We start from the raw sequence: 25,469 nt of genomic DNA, 5'->3' as shown, positions 1-25,469 counted from the left end.
CATAGAACCAATCTCTGAGATCAGTCCATATAGCCATCTAGTACTACCTGTTGAAAAAGTGGATAGCACAGGGCTTGTCAATCGGGTGTCTTGAAGCTTACCAAAATGAGAGAAAACAGAGAAAAGAAAACAATTCCTAATGCAAACTTGAGACTTCATTTGAATGAGATTTGCTCAAATACATAATTGATTTTCAGCAGCAGGGCTCCAACACACCCATTAGCTATTTTTAGGCACCTGTTGTGGGGCGCAGAGGAGGGGGCAACAGGAAATGTCCCTACTGTGTTTTAAAATTATCTTCAATTAAGCTTTGTTTTGCACATTACATTATCTATGGCAACTAGATATTAATACTATATATGAAAGGGTGGAAATCAAAAGAAGGAGCCAACAAAAAGAGTATTTAAAAGGGAAAATAATCTTGCGCTGCAAGTCAATTAGTCAGTCAATTGCAAAAAAAATGGAAGAGGGTGGAAGAAATGAAATAGTTACTTCTATAAGATTGTTCCATCTTTCCTCCCTGTTGAAGAATAAGAAAGTTGAGATATAAATGACAATTGGCAATTATCTTCGAGAGTTCTTGGAGAACAGGAGAAGTCCCAGCAGATTGGAGGAGGGTGAATGTGGTCCCTATCTTCAAGAAGGGAAAAAAGAACTACCCCAACAATTACCTTCTGGTCAGCCTCATGTCGATACCAGGCAAGATCCTGGAAAAGATAATTAAGGAAGTGGTCTGCGAACATCTAGAAACAAATGCAGTCATTACTAATAGCCAACACGGATTTACCAAAAACAAGTCATGCCAGACTAATCTGATCTCTTTTTTCGATAGAGTTACAAGTTGGGTTGATAAAGGGAACGCCGTGGATGTAGCCTACCTGGATTTCAGTAAGGCCTTGGACAAAGTCCCCTATGACCTTCTGGCAAACAAACTAGTAAAATGTGGGCTAGACAAAACTACGGTTAGGTGGATCTGTAATTCGATAAGCAAACGAACCCAAAGGGTGCTCACCAATGCGTCGTCTTCATCTTGGAAAGAAGTCATGAGTGGAGTGCCACAGGGTTCCGTCCTGGGCCCGGTTCTGTTTAACATCTTTATTAACGACTTAGACGAAGGGTTAGAAGGCACAATCATCAAGTTTGCAGATGACACCAAACTGGGAAGGATAGCTAACACTCCAGAAGAGAGGAGCAGAATTCAAAATGATCTTAACAAACTAGAGAGATGGGCCGAAACTAACAAAATGAAGTTCAACAGGGACAAATGCAGGATACTTCACTTCGACAGAAAAAATGGAATGCAGAGATACAGAATGGGGGATTCCTGGCTCAACAGCAGTACGTGTGAAAAAGATCTTGGAGTCCTCGTGGACAACAAGTTAAACATGAGCCTACAATGTGATGTGGCTGCTAAAAAAACCAATGGGATTTTGGCCTGCATAAATAGGGGTATAGCATCTAGATCCAGGGAAGTCATGCTACCCCTCTATTCTGCCTTGGTCAGACCACACATGGAATACTGTGTCCAATTTTGGGCACCGCAATTGAAGGGAGATATTGGCAAGCTGGAAAGCGTCCAGAGGAGGGCAACTAAAATGATCAAGGATCTGGAAAACAAGCCCTATGAAGAGCGGCTTAAAGAACTAGGCACGTTTAGCCTGCAGAAGAGAAGGCTGAGAGGAGACATGATAGCCATGTACAAATATGTGAGGGGAAGTCATAGGGAGGAGGGAGCAAGCTTGTTTTCTGCTGCCCTGCAGACTAGGACGCGGAACAATGGCTTCAAACTACAGGAAAGGAAATTCCACCTGAACATTAGGAAGAACTTCCTCACTGTGAGGGCTGTTCAACAGTGGAACTCTCTCCCCTGGACTGTGGTGGAGGCTCCTTCTTTGGAGGCTTTTAAGCAGAGGCTGGATGGCCATCTGTCGGGGGTGCTTTGAATGCGATTTCCTGCTTCTTGGCAGGGGGTGGGACTGGATGGCCCATGAGGTCTCTTCCAACTCTACTATTCTATGATTCTATGATTGGGGAAGCACCTGATCATGGTCTCATAGCCAAGTGTTAAATGATTACATTCTCCACTGAAGTTCACCAAGATATTTCAGATTCATTTTGTAAGTTGATTATATGCCATAGTCAGAGACTTCTCTGATTTCTCTCTTTACCAGGCACACAATGGCAACTTGCAGTAGTAAATCCAGGATGATGTTGGTTATTGCAGAGGAAGGAAAGAAATAACAATTTTCAAACTGAAAAAAAAATCAAACAAAAAAGACATACCCAAGTGTAACAGTCACTAATGAAATAACAGCCTATATGTCTTATGCGTTCATGGTTGTCCATTGTTCAGTATACCACAAAATAACATGTTATGCTACATCAATATATGGTCTCTCACCCAGCAGACATCAGCTATTGGTTAGTATAAAAATGCAATAAATGCAGGAGTTCATTTTAGTCCTATACTTTATATGCAGGAGAAGTGGGGTGACATCCAGGGAGATTTTGCAACTGTTCAGGATGCTGGCTCTTGCAGCACTGTGCACATATACTCTTTGATGTTTGCCTTCCTAAACACTGACCTCATCTTATAAATGTAGAATTTTAATATCAAATGGCAAATCTGCTTTTTTAAGATAAATGTTATCCTTCCCTAGGTTCACAGCCTGGTAATTCAGGGTGATTGGGAGCTAATGATCAGATATATTCCCCTGATAACTGAGCACAGCTCCAACCTTTGGAATGCAATACTCTTTGGAACTGTGGAAGCTTTTATCCTCCAGTATGTGGGAGGGAGAGTAGACAGAAAAATGGCCTGAAGAGAGTTGTGCAATTTCAATTAGAGAAGGAGATGTGACAGCAAATAAGCTGAACATGAAGCACCTTGGGGTATGTGGGCTTAAAATGCCAATACATGGACTAATATACCAGTCTCTTCAATTACACAGTGCAGTTGTGGCTTCCATTCCATTCCAAGCCATGGTCTCATCAGTCAAAATGGATCCTTGGCTAAGAGCTGCCTGGAGCTGTGTCCCATGGCACTGAATGGGGCCAGATAACAGCGAAAACACCGACTGGACTTTCAATTGATTTGGTTCCATGCAAAAATTCAGGCTACTTACTGCTATTAAGCAGGTGGAGATTATGACTTCACACCCAACATATTAGAGGGTGACAGAAGGTCTTCCTCTTTTTATTTTTTTTATAAAAAGCTAAACAGTTTTTGTTAAAGTTGTCAGAACATACAGTAGAGTCTCACTTATCCAACACTCGCTTATCCAACGTTCTGGATTATCCAACGCATTTTTGTAGTCAATGTTTTCAGTACATCGTGATATTTTGGTGCTAAATTCATAAATACAGTAATTACTACATAGAATTACTGCATATTGAACTACTTTTTCTGTCAAATTAGTTGTATAACATGATGTTTTGGCGCTTAATTTGTGAAATCATAACCTAATTTGATGTTTAATAGGCTTTTCCTTAATCCCTCCTTATTATCCAACATATTCGCTTATCCAACATTCTGCCGGCCCGTTTATGTTGGATAAGTGAGACTCTACTGTATATGACAATTGTAATCAGCCATCACAAACAAAAATGGGGGGGGGAGAGAAACAAAAAATGAGCAGATCAGTCAATTTGTTACGTGGCTTCAAGTTGACTTCAGCTTTCTGGAAAACCTGTCAATGGGTTTTCCTGGCCAAATCTATTCAGAAGAAGTCTGAGAGAGTGTAGCTTGCTCATGTCACTCAGTGGATTTCTATACATTGCAATGAGTTTGTAAAATGTCTCTTTTGTGTGGTTGTTTTTTAAATCTTATTTTCCCTTCTTGTAAATGTTGTTGGTGATATTTCTTTTACCATACCTTTACTGCGAGACTCAAGGTGGCTTACAAATTAAAATACAATCTTGACCTGTGTTGTGCTTGTAGACTGCCCTGAGCTTAAGCAACATAGGGTAGGACATAAACATTTACATAAATGAATTAATTATAGTAAAACACATCTGTTCATCTCTGCTGAAAACAGCTGTGCATGCCAAATGGCCTATTTTGATCCCCTAAAGTGGCCTGTTGCTGTCAAGTGTATGAGGAAATGCTATCCCACCAAAAGTCTACAAGTAAAAATGTATTTGTCTGTGCTACTTAGTTATAATAGTTTTGTAAGGCTTTAGATGTCATGGCTTCATATTGTGGAATCATGGGATTTATAGTTTGATGAGGTCTTTAGAACTTTTTGTGGTTAATTAAGTACCTGTCTACAGAGAATTACAGTGGTAAAATCTCTATAATTTTAAACTCTTGACAGGTAATGGGCTATGACATTGCTATAAATCTGTAGTGGTAATACACAGTCTGATTCAACTGGCATTCCAATGAGATTTTCTATGTGGAGCAAGGGAGGGGATGTCATTTTGCTGTTTGCTTCAGGTGAAAAATATCTTTGATAAAATTTGGTCAGATCATTCTCAGCATTCTTTAGCCTATTCTAGGAGAAGACATGGGGTGCATATATATTGTACAACAGATGCAGTGTAATGCTATTTTAACTGCTCAATGTTATGGAATCACAGGAGTAGATATTTAACAAAGTCTTTAGCCTTCTCTCCCAAAAGGTGCTATTGCTTCACCAAACTTCAAATCCTTGGATTCCACAGCAATGCACCATAGCTGGTAAAGTGGGATCAAACTGCATTCATTCTGATGTGCAGAAACAGTCAGGGCCCATCTACGCTGCCATATAATGCAGTTTCAAACTGCATTATATGATCAGTGTAGAACCATATCATGCAGTTCAATGCAGCTAAACTGTATTATATGAATCTGCAATGACCATATCATATAGTTTCAAACTACATTATATGGCACTACACTATATGGCCTTAGGAGGACAGGATAATATCCTATTTATAACCAGCATTTTAAAGGATTTCTTCATGTTTTAGCTAAAGCAAATGGGTAGAACCAGAATCATCACTATTTATTTACGAGAGAGACAATCCTCATCTTTGAACATTGTCGTTCTGAAACTTCTCTCACTATTCTCTACATCACTATTTGCTCCTCTGCTTCTGATTTGGTGTTTATGATCTGTGCCAAAGGCAAACACAAATTGGTTTAGGAGAGCAACACATCTGACTCTGGATATTCCAAACATAATACAAGATTGCTGGGAGTTTAAACATAAATAATTAAATTATATTAAATAGGTCAGAGCAGGACAGCCTCAGCGAACTTTGACAGTGCCATCTGTGCAAAGATTCTGCATTCCTTTGCTGACATTCAAGAGTGAAGAACAAATTGAACTGCCCAGTGTGTGCAACAGCCATGCAAAAGAAAGCAGGGAAGAAGAAAGGTAAAGATCTATCTAACCATGTTTATTCCATCGGATTTTACAGTCAATCTGAATATACAGTACCAAAGCTCTCTTAATTCAATACTCCTGTGAATTCACTTGTTCTCATTATTTGTCTCAATCACCCTCTTTTTCAAAGAACAATGCTTTCTTGCAGCCTGCTGAAAGAGAACTACAGTCCTGTGGAATGGCACAATGGCATTGTAGGGGACAGGTTTTGCAATACAGATGTCTTCAGGAAAAAAAAATTATACAAACACAGATTGATTGAGAAAGTTCTTCAAATGCTCTCATGTTCTGTCCCTCTCTAGAGAGGCCAAAGCTAAAATGCTCTTCCCTAAATTAATCACTCTATGTTCTGTGTCCCCTGGTTAACCATGACCATTAAACTACCCAGGTATAGGTGGGTATAGGTGGAGGTAAAGGGACTCCATCAAATTGTGCCAAATTAGTCAAAAGCACATTGAAATCACCAGGTTTCAGGTCTTTCCGGATTGTGGCCAAGGTCGGGACTAATCTAATTTCTCTTGGGAGGTAGTCCCACCACCAAAAAGGCCCTCTCCCTCTTCCCAATAACCGTGCTTGGGAAGGCAGCAGAAGCAAGAAAAGGGCCTCCCCATGCACATTAGCAGATCTGAAAAGTATTTCCTTGCACTGGTGCCTAAATTCCTCCAACCAAGGCTCCTAGGCAACATCGTAGAACTTTGGAAATGGCATCTGAAGATACATACTCAGTATATTCACAGAAAAATGAAGATTTTTTTAAAAAAAGATCATGCTGCAAACACACTCTAGTCAGAACACACTGGTGGAGGGGAGGACGAGAGGAGATCTTGAACCAGAACAGTGCTTTTTAGATCTCAGTATATGTTGCCTTCCACAATATGTCTGCCTAGACTGTTAAATCTGTGTACAACCTCTGTGAAGCAAATCAGATCTCAACTTTATTATGTGCATAAAAACAATTAAAATGGGAGAGTGATATGTTTTTAGAGAGAGAGAGAGAGAGAAGAGCAGAGTGGGAAGGAGAAGAGAGGAGAGAAGCAGAAAAAACTAGATCCCCCAGACTGTAAATTAAGATATCTAAGGAGAATATGGAGAAGGGATCTTCTGAAGCAAACAGTCAAAACATGACCAAAAAGTGTGGTGCCAGATCAGCTGTTAATAGGTCTCAAGAGAAAGAGTGACCCAGTTAGAATTAGAACCTATAACATGTAACATAAAACAGAAATTCCCAGCTTGGGAAGGGATAGGCATCTTAAAATGTATATAATGCCTTCAGTTTGAGAAATATGTACAAAAATGTGTGCATTAGCAAGAAGGGTGGATGTTATCCATTGTTTTTTAAATACTGGATTGGTCTGAAAAGCAAGGAAGTCTTTAGGAATTGATTTTCCAGTTGCACACTTCCCTATGTTCCTAACAGATAGAGAGTATGGTCCTTTTCACGATACCATGAATGCTTTAACCAAAACAACAACTTTCCTATCATGTTTTCTCCACCATACAGATTGTGTAAAATATTGTTCTTCTTAAATGGTTTAATGATAGACTTCATATCACTCAACATTACAACAAAATCCATCATATTCTCTTCCTCAGGACGCTCTGCATTGTCTCTTGTTGAGGTTAATTTACATATTACTATAAATAGAAATAACATCATCTGATACTGTGATGCAGCATATTTCCTTGCATGGATCAATGCTTCTAAGCAAAACTAATTTTCACCTAAGGAAACACAAAATGTACCATCTGCAGGTGTATCTTATTGGCACTGGGTCATCTTAAGTGTAATCAATATTATTTTATTAAAAACTTGGTATCTTTGAAAAGACATCGAATAGATACACACAATGGGCATACTTGCATCCTATCAATATCCATATTCCTGCCGATGCAGACTGTGAAATGGCACTGACTCATAAGCACATGACTTCACTAGTTTGTTAGAATAGTGTTGTATTTTGTTTTTAAATTTCTAGATCTCTCAGGCTGAAGAACTCTTTTGCTAGAATCTTACAGTATAATCAGTTACAGTAGAGTCTCACTTATCCAACACTCATTTATCCAACATTCTGGATTATCCAACACATTTTTGTAGTCAATGTTTTCAATATATCGTGATATTTTGGTGCTAAATTCGTAAATACAGTAATAGCAGTACTGCATATTGAACTACTTTTTTCTGTCAAATTTGTTGTGTAACATGATGTTTTGGTGCTTAATTTGTAAAATCATAACCTAATTTGATGTTTAATAGGCTTTTCCTTAATCTCTCCTTATTATCCAACATATTCGCTTATCCAATGTTCTGGTGGCTTGTTTACGTTGGATAAGTGAGACTCTACTGTACTTGGAAGGAAGCTCTGCTGAATTCAGTAAGACTGACTTCAGAGTAGACATGTCTACAATCCTATTCATTGGCCACAATATCTAACCACACAACCTAATGGACATAGGTATTATTGAATGCAATGGGCTTTATTTTCAGGCTTTATGCAGGTGTCCTAAAACAGATAGTTGCCTGCCAATTGGAATTGTCTGGAAAGGCCCATTGTTCTCTACTGGCATGTTCTTCTGCATTGTGGGGGGAGAGGGGGGTCTCTAAAAAGGGGATAACAGTTGTTGTTTCTGTTGTGAGCCTTCAAATAATTTCTGACTCATGGAACTCTTTCATTGATTTTTCTGGGGTTAAGAATGTCCAACTTGCCCAGGGATACCCGACAGGTTTTCATGGCCAAGTGAAGATTTAAATCATAGCCTCCAGAACTGTAGTCCAACACTCAAACCACCATGTTCCTGGCTACCATGGGCATCTGTAGTGGCCAGGTCCTCAGATGTCCCACATTTCTCCACGTACGTTTCTAGTCCATGCTTGATTCTGTTGATTTTATTCTTCTATCACCATATTTGCTTTCTTCCCTATCCCATGCACTTATAATACAGGCATGGTTTGAGCACCATCTTCCATTGAGGAAGACACATTTATAGGAAGACACATAGGCATTTTTCTATGTGCATATTTTTAGACACACATTTATGAGATTTATTTATTTATGATTTCAAACTAGGAATGACAACAAAAGCACATTAATAAGAAGTACAAATATGTCAGGAGAAACATGTAAGTACAATAAAGCAATATCACTATGTCTTGGTGATACATAATAATAATAATAATAATAATAATAATAATAATAATAATAATAATACTTTATTTATACCCCGCCACCATCTCCCCAACGGGGACTCGGGGCGGCTTACATGGGGCCATGCCCAAAACCATACAATATAACAGATTATAAAACAACATATCATAACACAATTTAACAATACAATAAATAATAACATACATTACAACCCAAAATTCAAAAACAGCAATAAAAACCAGGGTAGGCCACATGAACACTTAAGTTAAAACTCGGTGAGAAAGACATATGAATAAAACCACGGGGAGCAGGGTTTTATTCATATCTATTTTTTCCATTTTTGTTACCTATATAGAGATGAATCATTGGGCACTTTTATCCTTGTTACATAAAAAGATTCCCCAGTATTTGAAATAATATTCCTGATTTCAAAAGGCATCTACCCTACAGAAATTAGAGGAAATTTGGACCAAGGCAAGTATGGACTCCTCACTTATGGCATTTCAAAGATTGGGCTACATGATGCACTATTCAGTAGAGGGGTTATTTATTAATAGAGAAAGAATAGGATTTGCAAACATAAAAGAAGAGGCATCATCCATAATATACAATCAAAAACAAAAGAAAGAAGTTTGCTATGACTTTACCTCCAACACGTAGTATTGCTTGCTCTTAGAGTGAAAAATCCCAATGGTTAGTGAGTCTGTATTTTCTCCCATACCATTTATGATTTAGTAATGGATAAAAGATGCATATTATGGACATGATATCTCTTCAAGTCCAGTTACCAATCCTCCCAATAAGTGTATACAGACCCTATAAGTCGTCATGTATAATAGATTTTTTTAAAAAAATAACGATGTCATTTCATCTGATTTGAAATTCCACCCATCTATTTTCTTCACCAGAAGAAGCAACAAAAGCAGTTACAGAAATGAATCATAGAATTGTGGCTACCAAACCCTTATATGTAGCCTTAGCAAAACAAATAAACCCTTATATGCAGCCTCAGCAAAACAAATAAATATTTCTTTTGACCACAGGTGGTTTCCTTTTACCACTGGAGATGGCAAATTAGTGATAAAACCAAAATTGTACCTTCCCTGTCTCCAATTGTTGCAGAACTGAGAAGTCAGGCTCTCTCATGTAGCCTGATTTAAGATGCTAGTTGATTGTATCTGAAAGTCTGAAAACTGAGAAATAATACCAACTTGACCCAACCTTTTCTTGGATATTATTGATTAATGTGTCATTGCTTCACAAAATACAAAACCACTGCCCCAGCCCATTCCATAACACTGAGAAATACATAGGAAACATCTTCACAGGATAGCAATGACAGCTAACAACTCTAACAGATGGACTACATCAGGGGAGTGAAAGTCATTTTCAAGAACCACATCAGCCTTATGGTTGCCTTCAAAGGGCTGTTTGTAATTGTTAGATGGTATAAATGTAACTATGTTTCCCTCACATTGAAAGCCTTGTGGGTTACATAGAATGATGTGCCAGGTCAAATTTGGTCCGTGGGCCTTGCATTGAGAGGTGTGGACTTGGTGATCAATCCATATTTGCTCTGCATTATTTCAATACGTTGTTCAACCATTTATTCACATGGAGTTCCGATGTTTCTCTGCTTCTGTCAATAGCTAGACTGAAAAATTATCATGCAGAGAAGAGAAGAAAAAGAGTTCCTCTTACTCTTTCACTGTAATATAAATTAAGGGACATTGTGCTTCTCTTTCTTGATGAGTATCTTTCAGGCATAAGTGTTACCACAAGGTAAATTTGGGATGAAACATTAGACCCTGAAGTCTGACTTCCAAAAGCTGGCCTTTGGCTTCATAACTTGGTCGACAAGGTTATATTCTGTGAATCAGTGAGGCCTGACCATCCAATCAAAGAGAATGAGTTTTCCAATTAAAGAGAATGAAGAGAACCATGTTTTTATTATAACAATGAAATAGACTATAAAAGGATTTGCAGTAAGTCAATGATTACACTATGTAACCATATTTGAAATTTTTTCTGTTCCTGGTTTGAAAGTGTTATTCTTGTTTAATTGTGTGGTACATACTTTGAAAGTAGTTGTTATACTCCAGAACCTTCGTTTTTTTGGCTGCCATAAACTATGTTCAATTGGTTGAGACTGGATGAGATATTCATTGAAAAATATATAACAAAATTTGCTGCATGATGTCCTGCAAAAACAAAGTTTTTGCAGTTTAATAAACTTTCTTCATGTTTTAATGATGGAATCAATTAGGAAATAACATTTATAACCTAGGAACAAAAATCTTGTTACATAGTGTTATATGTAAATGAACCTATTCAAAAGAAATAGGTGTGCAATCTCTATATTTTACCTAAGTCTTAACTAGCCTTGAGATACTGGTGTATTGTCTTTAAAATGTACCATGCCCAGCTCAGTGCCCAGAGAAGTCCTATTGTAACATTCTAGTTTTTGTTATTTACCCTCTCTAATGCCTATTGTGTCACTAATGTCCATTTGTTTTAACTGTAATTTCCTCTGAAGGTACTTCCCGATATTATGTGTCATGACTTCTTTAATTACACAACCACTTTCTCCCAGCCTTCTGTCTGCACTTTGATAGACAGCTTAAAGAGGAAGCAGGGTGTAAGTAGGCTTCTAATGAATGTGTCATTTCTGCTGGGAATTCTGGACGTTATGTAGGATAGATTTCAGTGAAGGATGATTAAGACACTATACAGGTGCACAACTGATCATACTTGTTCCTCTCTATAAGGAGACATGATGATGATGATGATGATGATGATGATGATGATGATGATGGTGATGATGATGATGATATAACTTTATTCTTATATCCCACCCCATCTCAGGACTTGAGGCAGCTTACATGGAGACCAAGCCCAGTAATAGCAATAAAATATCTCAGCATAAAATACATTGCAATCGCTAACACATAAAAACATAAAACATCATAAAAACATAACTCAACAGTTGATAAGTAATAGCTGAGCGCAATGGGCATATTCAGTGCTGAAGGCAGGCATAATAGAGCATGTGCAATATACTTCAAGGCTAAAGGAACAAGAGGCTGATAATAAGGTGCAGAGGTCCAGTATTAAGGATGAGGTAGAGGGGCAAGTCAAATTGTAACCGATCAGTCAAAGTCATATTGGAATAGCCAGGTTTTCAGGTCTTTCTGGAAAGTGGCCAAGGTAGGGGCTAAGCTTATTTATCTCGGGAGTTCCAAAGTCCCGGGGTCACCACTGAGAAGGCCCTCTCTCTCATCCCCACCAACCATGTTTGTGACAGCAGTGGGAGCGAGAAGGGCCTCCCTGACAGTTTGTGAAGGTTCATAGTTGAAGATGTGATCATGAAGATAGACTGAACTCAAACTGTTTAAGGCTTTATAGGTGATAACCAGCACCTTTAATTGGGACCGGGAACTTATCGGCAGCTAGTGGAGCTGTTTTAATAGGGGGGTTGTCCACTCATAGAGATCTAGTATCTGTCTCCTTCAGCATTCCTTTTTAATGTCAACAGAAGAACTTTTGAAGTCTCTTGCTGTGATCTCTTATAGCTTTATAGAGTTGGCATTCACATCTCTCAAGAGCCACAAGTATTTTATCACAAAAATACATTTTTTGTTTAAGTCAAAAGTCTGAAACACTCAAAGAAGCTGTGGATCCGAGGTCAGGAGAGATTTGAAGGTGGCTTATATCATAAAACCACCTTGTTGTTTCAGCACCAGATGATACAAGAAAGTCACGAAGGACCATGGCTCCTTTTCCTCCTCTCTAAGGCCCAAGATATAGACTGAACTTGCACAGTATGCCTTCAAAAGTCCTTTTTTGTTTGGGCAGAGTGGAGGAGGCCAATGAATCAACAACATCAGGGAATCAGTACTGGTTAACTGTGGCCGGTTCTTTTGAAGGAAAATTCTTACTGACTTCAATAGCATTAAAAATTGTTATTGTGTTAGTTTTCTTTTGGTCATGCTAATGAAGCCATTCAGACACTTTGCCCTGTTGCAATGTGCTGCTATTCCTGACACACTCAAAGTATGAGAAATACAATATAAACAAAGGGTACACTTGTTTTCCATATAAGAGGGACAAGTGCTTCAGTGCTACACTATTCATAATTGTACTGTCAGTCAGTTAAGATTGTACTAGTGTACTTTCTCTTTTTTTGCACTTCTGTGTCAAATATCAGTTTATGAGATTTCACACTTAGAAAAGTCTTGGTACAGTATTTTCAGTACAGTTCTTCCAAATTCTTCATATGACCATAGATTTCTTTTGTATACGCATCTGATTCCACCCAATGGTATGCCTTTGGAAAACTAAAACTTCTAAAATCTTTCTAACATGGAGATTGGTTCTGGATCCTGTTAATTCCATAAAGTACCATTTCCAACCTCTGAAGAGATTTATCTACTGGTTAGTTCATTGTCTTCACATGTTCTTCTAAGGAATGTATGGTTTTGTTTTCCTAATGGAAGGAAGTATTTTCCATATGGTCTGAAAAGAGATCTTTGAAAGCTGAAAACTCCTACTTCACAAGTGCCTCTGATATAAGTATGTAATCACATTTTCAAGAGAAGGATGAATCTAGCTATCAGATAATTCTCTTCTTGAAGTTCAAGAATGTTGTCCTTGATCTAAATTTTGTATTTGGTGGATTCTTGAAATAGCTCTAAGAAGTCCTTTTCCATTGGGGTCAGAAAGGCTTCTGTACTTGTGATTACTCTTTCATAAGTAAACTTTCCAAATAGCTTTGTCCCACTGAAGCTTCTCATGAGAATGTCACGCTGGAAATTTCCTGGCACCACTGCTTTGTTCTGACATTGAAAACCACACGTAATTTTCCTTAACAAGAGAACACTCCTACATTTAGCCTCTGTGAATTTATGATAGTTTTATTTTGCTTGCCTTGTTCACTAGTGAATCCTTCAATCAACTTTGGTTGAACCATAGCTTTTCTGTTATGACTAGAAATCTGCCAGAAATTGAGTGATGCCATTGATTACTCTTGAAATTGTTATGAAATGTGGGACCTACTAAATATTTTGCAAATGAAATGTGATGTATGTCACAACATAACTTGCAATGATGTGCACCCAAACCCTCAAAGTGACCCAAACAATACCCAACTGACCTCACTTCCCACATGAAGTAATTTCCAGTTCCAGAAACAAAGCTCTCCAAATGTAGAAACTTTATTTAAGATAACAAAATGACTCTCACTCTCTCCACACAACAGACATTGTTCAATCCCTTGGAGGATCTTAAACAGAGGATGGATGGCCATCTGTCAAGGGTGCTTTCCTGCATGGCAGGGGACCAGATGGCCCATGTGGTCTATTATTCTATAATAACTCTATTATTCTATAATTTGATACATGTATAGGTAAAGCAACTTAAATATTCAATGGACTTTCATTCCAGTTGTCAATCACAATGTGAGCAGCTCTTATGTAATCATTGTTGCTCCTCGCCCCCATTAGCTCATACAATCAAAACATTCCAGATATTTCCTCGTATCAGATCTCTTATTAAAATGGCCTTGGATCTATTTACCAGTTACTGCCTCCCTTTTGCAGCTGAATGCCACAAATCTACCAGTCATAGATAAATACTTCCTAGCTAATGAAAGAAAAGTACTATTCTCCAGCATCCCCCTAAATGGAAGCCAATGCCAGAATGGTTATAGTATGATTACACCCATCACCCAATCTACATAATATGTAAGCAGTACAAGCAAGTACATACAACAAATGTGTATGTAGCACAGGCTGTGGCGCAGGCTGGAAAGCAAGCCAGCTGCAACAAATCACTCTGACCAAGAGGTCATGAGTTCAAGGCCAGCCTGTGCCTGCGTCTTGTCTCTGTCTCTGTTCTATGTTATGGCATTGAATGTTTGCCTTTATGTGTGCAATGTGATCCGCCCTGAGTCCCCTTCGGGGTGAGAAGGGCGGAATATAAATGCTGTAAATAAATAAATAAATAAATAATAAACATGTCAAGAGCCTTGCTGACATCATGCTCCTGAAATCATGTGACTTACTACAGTAAAGATAATCATTTTCCCCATGCTACAAAAATACCTCACAGCATATTTGTTTCAAACGTGTCTGCTCATATGTCTATATCCTGTTTTTTCCTAACTAGAATAGCTCATTCAATCAATATAATAATATAATAATAATAATTTTATTTTTATACCCCTCCCATCTCCCCGAAGGGACTCGGGGTGGCTTACATGGGGCCAAGCCCAGTCCACAACAATAAAACAAAGCAATAAAACAGATCAAATAACAATAAAAACAAGTCATAAAAATCACATTCAAGGACAAAAGATAAAATCTTGGATAAAATCTAGAAAAACCTGGGCCAAAGTGCTAGTTTGTCAAAATCATCAGGGAGGGGAAGATTATTCAAATTGTCATCACCTTCAAGGTGCTGGAAGAGGCATAAATACCCATTCAATCAATGGGATTCACCTATAAATGTATAATTTCTACAACTGATTGAATGTTTTTTCTCTAACTAGAAGTAAATAAAAGGATGTCAACCATAATTTAATTACCAGTAACATGACCATAACACCCAAGTACACAAACAATAAATTAATGGTTTAATTTTTATAAAGAATCCAAAATAGCACAGTAGATATGTCAAAAACATCTATATTCTTCCATATAGTCTACTTTTCAATCAAATAATAATAATAGCTTTATTTCTATCCCACCCCTCTCCCTGAAGGGACTTGGAGTGGCTTACAACAATGTGACAGTAAAAAAAATAATCATAGACATATAAACAATATAAATTAAATAAACAACCACTATCAAGCAAAATACATAAAAGTGAAAGTGAAAACACCCATATTAAATATGACACAAAAGATATTCATCAATAAATAAACAGAAGAAACAAAACATCAGTAGTTTATAACATTTCACATACAGTACATTGAAATGTATCCATAGACTGCCATTTGCTTACTTCCATTGATGAGAAGGACAGTAGACTTTGAAAATGAGAAATTAAAATAAATAAATGATGAAATACCTGCTGGACGTACATATTTTTCTCTAGCATATCAGCAATATATTTTTCATATAAATATGTTACCACTGCATGTACGGAGGGCCATCAAATATGGCACATCATCCAGGAGCAGGTCCCCCCATCTCTGGAATGGCCTGAAACCTGCCTCATCCAGGCTGTCTCTCTGCATAAGAGGAGATGCCCAAGGATACAAAGCGGGGCCAGGGCTCTCCAATTAACTTTCTCTTTCTCTCTGCCCACCGCCCCCAAACAGCATGTGTTCCCTCCTTCCTGTCTTTCCTCTTTTCTTTCCAGCTTCTGATAGTATTTCTTCTGCTGCCCTGTTTGACACTATCTCAAGGTTCAAAAGTTATAAATCACCCTTTATATAGAAACAGGAAAAAACAAAAAGAGCTTCCACTGAAACCATCACACTAAACAAACTCTTTAAAACAGGACACAACACAACTTCTTGGTTTTCTTTGGGATCCACTAAATCCCTAGGGTTTTTACTAGATGCAGAGGCTACTGCATTTTATTAAATAAGGATTTGCTCCCATTTGACTATTACCTTCACCATGAGATTTTAATGTACTGAAGTAAAAATTGGAAGAATCCAAGGATAGGGGAGAAATATTTTAAAATGCAGCTTTGGTGTCTCTACACTGAAGTACAGAGCACCAGAAATAAACAAGGTGAACTTGAACTCTTAACACAGAAAAGCAGAAATGATATAAGTAGAGTCTCGCTTATCCAACCTTCATTCATCCAACATTCTGTATTATCCAATGCAGCCTGCCTTTTAGTAGTCAATGTTTTTGTAGTCAATGTTTTCAATACATTGCAATGTTTTGGTGCTAAATTCATAAATGCAGTAATTACTACATAACATTACCGTGTATTTAACTGCGTTTTCTGTCAATTTGTTGTAAAACATGATGTTTTCATGCTTAATTTGAAAAATCGTAACATAATTTGATGTTTAATAGCCTTTTCTTTAACCCCTCCTTATTATCCAACATTTTCACTTATCCAACATTCTGCCAGCCCGTTTATGTTGGATAAGTGAGACTCTACTGTACTATGCAATACTGAAACCTTGTGGGATGAGCCTCATTCTTGGAATGTGAAAACAATTCTATTTCAGAGAAACAGAAAAAAAATGAAAGTACTAGTAGTAACATTATATGTCAAAGATGTTTACACCTGTGAAGAGATATATGACTTAAATGCATCCTTTGCAAGAAATTTTATTGTCCAGAAAGTGGAAGAGGAAACAAGAGTGATAACCTGGTTAATGGTATGGAAGTGGTGAGAACTTTAGGTGGGACTGACCATATTCTTGTTGAGTTTGTTAGACAACAGTCATAAATAAATAATCATAAACATGCATTTTAGACTGTAAGAAAGCTGATTTCAGTTTATTTAGGGAAATACTGGATCTGGACGCATAGCCACAATTACTAAAATAAGAAGAATGTCATGATAGAGGCGAATCAACAGGGGTTTCTCAAAAACAAGTCAGATTAATTTTATTCCCCCCCCCCCTCTCTCCTTTGATAGAGTTGCAAACTTGGTAGATGAAAGGGAATACTTCTGATTTCAAGTTAGGAATTTAACAATATACACCAAGATTCTTGCAAACAAGCTAGTACACTGTGGGCTAGACAATGCTATTGTTAAATGGATTTGAAATTAATTAACTGATCAAACCCAAAGGGTGCTCACCAATAGCTCCTCTTTATTCTAAAGAGAAGTGACTAGTGAAGTGCCATAGGTTCTCCCATAGGTCCACTGCTATTCAGTTTCTGGATCAATGAATTGGACAATGGAATATTGATTAATTAATTCATTATTTTTATTTATGCCCTGCCTTGAGTCCCATGGGGACTCAAGGTGACATAGTTATCAGATTTATATCCCAAAACACAGGATCAGAATTCAAAATGACTTCAACAGGTATGAGAGCTGGGCTCAAACTAACAATTAATTTCAACAAAAAGAATTGCATGATACCTCACTTGGGTAGAAAAATATGAAATGCACAGGTACAGGATGGGTGGCAACTGGCTTGAAACAACTACATATGAAAAGACTCTGTAAAACCTAGCAGATCACATGCTGAACATGAGTCAACAGTTTGATGTATCATCTTTAAAACTAATGCAGTTCTAGGCTGCATCAACAGTAGCATAGTGTCTAAATGATGGCATTCATAGTCCCATTTGATTCCACTTTAGTCAAATTTCACTTGGAATCCTATGCCCAAATTTGAGCCCTACAGTTCAAGAAATATATTGATATGTTGGAAGGTGTCCAATAAAAAGTGACCCAGACAATCAAAGGTTTAGAAGCCCAATCTTATGAGGAATACCTTAGGGAGTTGGGTATGTTTAGCTTGAAGAAAAGAAGGCTAAACATGATGGCCATGTTTAAACATTTGAAAGGATGGAGCAATCTTGTTTGCTGCTGTTCTAGAGATTAGAACATGAAGCAATGGATACATACTGCAGGAAACAAGATTCCACCTAAATATGATAAAGAATTTCCTGACGGGAAGAGCAACACTGGGGGCCTCTGTGTGACGTGGCACATCCTCCTCTTTTAAACAGAGGTTGGATGACCATCCTTCAGGAGTGTTTTGATTGTGTATTCCTGCATGCCAGGGGATTGGGCTTTGCTGTCTCTTCCAGCTCTATGAAATCATTGTACAAATGTGTTGTCGAATGCTTTCATGACCAAAATCACTGAGTTTTCCGGGCTGGATGGCCATGTTTCAGAAGCATTATCTCCTGATGTTTCACCCATATCTATGGCAGGCATCCTCAGAGATTGTGAGGTATATTGGAAACTAAGCAGGGGAGGTTTATATATCTGTGGAAGGTCCAGGGTTGGAGAAAGAACTCTTGTCAGATGGAGGCCAGTGTGAATATTGCAATTGGTCACCTTGATTTGCATTGAATAGCCTTTCAGCTTTGAGGTCTGGCTGCTTAGTGCCTGGGGGAATCCTTTGTTGAGCTGGCCCTGTCCCTGATTGATTCATGTCTGGAATTCCCCCGTTTTCATAGTGTTGGTCCTTATTTACTGTTCTGATTTTAGAGGTTTTTTTTAATACTGGTAGCCAGATTTTGTTGCTTTTCATGGTTTCCTCCTTTCTGTTGAAATTGTCCACATGCTTGTGGATTTCAGTGGCTTCTCTGTGTAGTCTGTGTAGAGTGGTCCAGCATTTCTGTGTTCTCAAATAATATCCTGTGTCCAGATTGGTTCATCAAGTGCTCTGCTATGGCTGACTTCCCTGGTTGAGTCTGCAGTGCCTTTCATGTTCCTTGATTCCTGTTTAGGCGCAATGTTTGGAGGTCCCTATGTAGACTTGTTCATAACTGCATGGTATATGGTAGACTCCTGCAGAGGTGAGAGGATCCCTCTTGTCCTTCACTACGATCCACAGATATATTTATAAACCTTCCTTGCTTAGTTTCTCCATACCTCACAACCTCTTGTGGGGTCTGTAGATAATTTGTAGGTTGTGTTTCTTCATCAGCCTACCTATGCAGTGATGTATGGTAAGAACACTTTTCATCTGGGTGGATCTTTGTCTTCTCATGGCTTGTTCTTGACCTTGCAGCCCGGAAAACGCACAGTAACCCATTGTACACATTAATATAATATATATATTAAAGCAATATTAATATTAATATATATTAAAGCAAGCCGTTGTTGCTCCCGTTTGCGTTGGGAACTTTTCAACCTGAAAGCCCAACTTAGTGCCAAAGAGAGACTTGCTAGTTTAATGCAACCTGCGAGCATGAAGCTGCCAAATTCTGTTTTCCGATTTGAAGATGGTCTAGTTTGGGCGAAAAGGCGGGAGGAGGAGTAACATATGCCGAGCTTCTTCCTTTCTCCCCACAAACGAAACAAGGGATTGCAGCAACACGGGCAGCCTGGCAGAGGGGCGGCGGTGCGATTCTCCCCTCCTCCCTGTTTCCTCCGCCCATCCCATCCCGAGAGAGAGAGAGAGACGTGGAAGGCGCTCGCCCAGGACCTTGATCCGGCTTCCCTCTTTCCCAAGTTTCCCCAGGCTACGGATGAATTCCTTTCGGAGAGCCCCCTTTACCAGCCAAACCCCATTCAGTCTCGTTCAGTCTGCACAAGCTCGCATTCCGGGGCTCTCGTTTCGCACTGAGCGAAAAGGGAAAAGGCGGGTTTCAGGGAGAAGAGGCGGTGACGTCACGGAGAAGGAGGGCCCCGCTTGAATGCACCGCAGCCCGGACCCTTTCCTCCCGGTTGCGCCTCAGAGAGACAGGAGGCGTCCCCATGAGTCGTGCCCAGGCCCCCGCGAAGGCAGAGTCCATTCCTTATCACCCTGAGTCTCCCTCTGCTCCTCCCTCCCGCCCCCGATTGTCGAAAATGGGACCAGAAATGCGGGCAAAACCAGGCGTGGAGCGTGGGGAGCAAAAGAATGGCAAGTGGGGGGAGTTTACAGGGAAAGGGAACCACAAGAAGGGAGGGGAATAACCATAACTACACGGAACTGGGAGTGCCTCACTTTAGATCTGGGAGTCGCTCTCCTCAGAAGAGCGGCCGTGGTGTGTATGTGTGTGTCTTCTTCTCGCTTATATAACATGCCTCAATATCAGCCTCGGGGTGGAGAGAGCGCTGAGCCTGGATGGTCTCGTTCTCCCTCCCCCGAGAGACTGTACCAAGAGACACGCGTCCAGAGAGCCCCACGCAGGCTCAGCCTCTCCTTCCCTCTCCTCCAAGAGAACCCAGCGCTCTCCGCGCTGACAACCACCTGCTGCTCGAAGCGTCCCCTGGAAGGCTGTCCCTCCGAGCCATTATGATTACTATAAGTAGTAGTACAGTAGTATTGCGTGGTCGAAGGCTTTCAGGGCCGGAATCTCTGGGTTGCTGTGAGTTTTCCGGGCTCTATGGCCATGCATTCTATCCTGACGTATCGCCTACATCCACGGCAGGCATCCTCTGAGGTTGTGAAGTCTGTTGGAAATTAGGCGAGTGGTGAGTGTATATATCTGTGTAAAGTCCAGGGTGGGAGAAAGAACTCTTGTCTGTTGGAGGCAAGTGTGAACATTGCAATTGATCATCTTGATTAGCATTTAATGGCATCGCAGATTCAAAGCCTGGCTGCTTCCTGCCAGAGGGAGTCTTTTGTTGGGAGGTGTTAGCTGGTCCTGATTGTTTCATGTCGGGAATTCCCCAGTTTTCAGACTGTTGTTCTTTATCTACTGTCCTATTTGAGAAGTTTTTTCAATACTGACAGGCTACAAACCTACAAACTATCTACAGACCCACTAAGAAAATCCACTAAATGCTATATTCAGCAAAGAACAAGAGGGATCCTCTCACCTCTGCAGGAGTCTACCATATACCATGCAGCTGTGGACAAGTGTACATAGGTAAGGTTGTAAAAACGCAACACTGCCCAAACACGAATCAAGGAACATGAAAGGCACTGCAGACTAATCCAACCAGAGAAGTCAGCCATAGCAGAGCACTTGATGAACCAACCTGAACACAGCATATTATTTGAGAACACAGAAACGCTGGACCACTCTCACAACTACCTTGTCAGGCTAAACAGAGAAGCCATTGAAATCCACAAACATGTGGACAATTTTAACAGAAAGGAGGAAACCCTGAAAAGGAACAAAATCTGGCTACCAGTATTAAAAAAAACTCCAAAATCAGAACAGGAAATAAAGGACAACACTCAGAAAACGGGGGAATTCCAGACAGGAAAGAATCAGGGCCAGCTAACATCTCCCAAAAAGGATTCCCTCTGGCAGGAATCAGCCAGGCTTTGAGTGTGCAAGGCTAATCAAGGTGGCCCATTGTAACATTTACAATTGCCTCAAGCAGACAAGAGTTCTTTTTCTTCCAAACTGGATTTTCCACAGATATATAAACCCAACTTTCCTAGTTTCCAACAGACCTCGCATTTCTGAGGATGCCTACCATAAATGTGGGCAAAACGTCAGGAGAGAATGCATCTGGAAAATGGTCATACCGCCCGGAAAACTCACAACAACCCAGTAGTAATATTCCTATTCAATCTTTACTTTGAGAGGCAAAGTAAAAACGGTACCATTTAAAACTCACAACATACAAATCTAAAACTATAGTGACATGACACAACCAGTTATAACCCCCTAGATCACTTTGGAAAACTGTTCCAACAGCCAAAGCCCGGGCGGCGGGCGGGGCGTCTCCTACCTGGAAGAGGCGAAGGATGTTGGCGACCATGATGGAGACGGAGCTCCCGGCGGCGCCGACCACGCCGAGCACCTTCTCGGGCCGGACGAAGACGGGCGGCTCGCCGTTGGTGCAGCGCACGTCGGAGGTGTCCTTCTGGATGAGGGCCTGGACGAAGGTGAGCGACTGCTCCAGCGCGTAGGTGTCCCGCGAGCAGGTGTCCAGGATGCGCGCGCCCAGCGTCACGTTGGGAAGCAGCTCCGGGTCGCTGTTGATCTGGTCCAGCGCGTAGAGCATGGCCTCGAGGCGGTGGATGCCGGCCTCGCGCTTGATGTCCCCGCACGGGCCGCCCCCCTCCCCCGCCGCCCCCGCCGCCCCCGCCCCGCCCAGCCCCTTGGCGTGGACCGGGAAGAGGCCGCCCAGCGTGATGTCGCCCTCCAGGCGGATGGAGTGGGGCGCGTAGGTCTCCTGGCCCCGGGCGCAAGGGCCCCCAGCCCACAGCAGCGCCCCCAGCAGCGCCCACAGCCCCCCGCCGAGCATGGCCGGTCCCAGGGAGGGCTGCCAGGAAGGGTCTCCAAGGAGGTTTCCCCCGAGGGAGGGAGGGAGGGAGGAGGAAGAGGAGGGAGACCCAGCCGCTCTCGGAGCCCTGCCGTCGGAGCGCTCGCTCCCCTCCACGCCGCGCTCAGCACTGCGTGGACAGAGGCTGGGCTGTCGCTTTAAATGCTCGCCCGGCTCCTCTCCGCCTCTCTCGCGCGCTCCCTCCCTCTCGCTCTCTCGCTCTCTCGCTCTCGGCCTGCCTCTCCTTCTGCCCTCCTCCTCCTCCTCTTCCAGCTTGCCTTCTCCCTTCCTCATTTCCTCCCCCTTTCTCTCTCCTTGCGCGACGTCCTTACGCAGTGAAGTAACCGCCCCCCCGTCCGTCTTGCCGCCGGAGGACAAGAAGGCAAAAAGGAGCGTCGGGAGGGAAGCGCCTCTAGGATCAGCACCACGGACAGCACCACGGGCACGACGTCGCCGCAGCAGATCAGCACCATGGACAGCACCATGTATACCTAGCATCCCCTGACAAGCTGCCCCGCTCTTCTCTTGTTCTCCCCAGGTTTTGGCTATTGTTTCACTGCTTTCTCCTCATCCCTTCATCGAAATAAAAGTAACGTTTTCTTCTGCCTTTTCTGTGTTTTCCAGGGGACGTCCCTAACCCTTATAGACCTTTGACTTTTAATCTTCCCTGTTCAAGTTTTGATCTTCCAGAAGGGTTCCCACGTATCGCTTGGGGATTCAGCTTTAACAAGTACAACTTCACCGCTTAGATCAGGCATGGGCAAACTTTGGCCCTCCAGGTGTTTTGGATTTCAAAACTGGCTGTTAGGAATTGTGGGACACCTGAAGGGCTGAAGTTTGCCCACGCCTGCCTTAGACTGACCCCATCTTTTACACTCCCCATCGCTTAATGATCCTGCTAACAAGCAGAGTCATATCTCAATGGCTGTTAAACATTGCCTGACTTGCAAAGGTCCGCAGCCAGATTACTAACTGGGCAAGCTTTAGGGAGCATACCATGCCCATCCTAAAGGGGCTCCACTGGCTTCTGACAAGTTTACATGCCCAATTTAATGCACAGGTGATTAATTGTAAAGCCCTATATGCTTTGGTCCCAACCTATCTTCAAGACCACATCTTCTATGAACCAGCATGGAGAGGCCCTTCTCTTGGTCCCACCACCATCTCAAATATGGTTGGTGGTGGCTCCTTGGCTCTGGAATTCCTTACCTAAAGAAATTAGACTGCCCCCCACCCGTCAAGCTTTTCAGATGGTTTTAAAACATGGTTCTTCTGACAGGCCTTTGAGCCTGTTTAATTCTGGTCAGCTCAATGACCTGACTGTACCACTCTGCACTTTGTTATTGCTGATAATTAACTTATTTGCAGGTTTTACTGCATTTTAAGAATTTTTTAAAAATTCTTATATTTTTTACTGGGCTTTTACATACAAAGATGCTTTTATACTTTTATATTTTACATTTGAGTACTTCTATACTGGTTATTGCAGTTCAGATGCGGCACTATAGTGCTTCTGTGAGCCTCCCCGAGTCCCCCTGGGGAGATGGTGGCAGGGTACAAATAAAGATTTATTATTATTATTCTCCGCAACCCTTCATTAGAAAAAAAGAGTAACATTTCCTTCTGCCTTTTCTGTGTCTTCCAGGGGACACCCCTGACCCTTACAGATCTGTGGCTTTGACTCTTCCCTGTTCAAGTTTTGCTCTTTCAGAAGGGTTTCCACATATCGCTTGGGGATTCAGCTTTAACAAGTACAAATCTGCCGCTTAGATTGACCCCATCTTTTACACTCCCCATCACTTAATGATCCTGCTAACAAGCAGAACCAGATCACAATGGTAGTTAAACAAATGGCAAAGAAACATAGGGCTCTAAAATGGTCCAATAGTGCTTCCTGTTTCTTGCCGAAATCAACTGGGGATCCAGGAGCAATCTCAGAACAAGGTTGTTTGTTTTTTGGTCATCTTTAAGTTATTTCCAACTTATGGAAAGTCTGTCATGGGGTTTGTCACTGCCCTTTTCTATGCTAAGAGATTTAGACTTGCCCACATTTACCTAGTGGCTGAATGCAGATTCAAACCGGTCTCCAGAATCTTTGTCCCATGCTCAGATCACTGTATCACACCTACTCTCACGCAAGGCTGCTGCTATTATCAATTTACCATATTTATTCAAATCTAGTGCTCACCTTTTGGGGTTAAATTACTTTACAAAAATTAAGGTGCATATTAGATTTGTGTCATGTGGCCATCTTAATGCTGAGCCAAAGCAAAAGGGGAAGTTGCTTCAGGAGTTGCACCTGGCAGTCATCTTTGAGCTTGATCATCTAACACTTTTGTGTTTAAGGAAGGGAATTTGAAGCAGGCAAGAACTGTAATAGTCAAATAACAAAGAGTGCACTTTTTGCCACTACATATTACAATCACCAGCAAATACTTCTTTTTGGTTTCAGGGTTTTGAAGACTGAGGTGTGCATTAGATTTGATGGTGCCTTAGATTTGAGTAAATATGGTATGAAGGAAAATCAGAACAGAAAAAAACCATTTATTTATATACAAGCCAGGTGCTCAATTACATAAGGTTTTCAATTCTAGGACTTAGTCCTTTCAGGCATCATGATCTCCTACCCACTAGCCATTTTTCTTTCCAAACATTGTTGGAGAATATCTTCTCAGAACATTTCATATAATCATCTTCTGAAGCAAGTTTCTACCTTCCCTACTCTGTATAAATAGACTAAGATGTGTAAATAGGTAAATAGATAAGACTGTGCTCTAAGGCCTACATATTGCAAGCACAATATAAAAACATAAACAAAAGACATTTTAAAAATTGTCTTGGTGATGTTATTTCCCCAAGTCTTACATAAACCCAATTTGAGGAAGACACATAAGACATGTTTCAAAGAAAGGACAGTTTCTGAATGTTATGATCCCTAGATGGCATTTTTGGACATTGTAGGACAATTTTAAAAATTGAGTCCATTTGAAAAGAACATAGTGGAAATGCTCTCTGTACTATGTAGAGATCATTTGTTGGCATTTTGAAGCAACTAACAGGATGAAAGGAACACCTTTTGAATGCTGGGGGATCATGAAGGAACACAAAAAACTGCCGAGGAAGAAGGTTACGAGGAACA

General features: G+C 40.7%; 1 protein-coding gene across 1 annotated transcript; it reads right to left on the bottom strand.

Moving 5' to 3' along the window:
- Positions 1–8,561: 8,561 nt before the first annotated feature.
- On the bottom strand, positions 8,562–22,901 carry LOC134297101 (uncharacterized). The gene has a single exon (XM_062973829.1). The coding sequence runs from the start codon at positions 22,826–22,828 to the stop codon at positions 21,629–21,631; it is 1,200 nt and encodes a 399-aa protein (XP_062829899.1). The 5' UTR covers positions 22,829–22,901; the 3' UTR covers positions 8,562–21,628.
- Positions 22,902–25,469: the final 2,568 nt, after the last annotated feature.

This window comes from Anolis carolinensis, chromosome 2 (genome assembly GCF_035594765.1).
Source record: "Anolis carolinensis isolate JA03-04 chromosome 2, rAnoCar3.1.pri, whole genome shotgun sequence".
NCBI classification, from domain to species: domain Eukaryota; kingdom Metazoa; phylum Chordata; class Lepidosauria; order Squamata; family Dactyloidae; genus Anolis; species Anolis carolinensis.
Note: the sequence above shows the minus strand (reverse complement) of the source record. Positions and strands in the feature narration are given on the sequence as shown.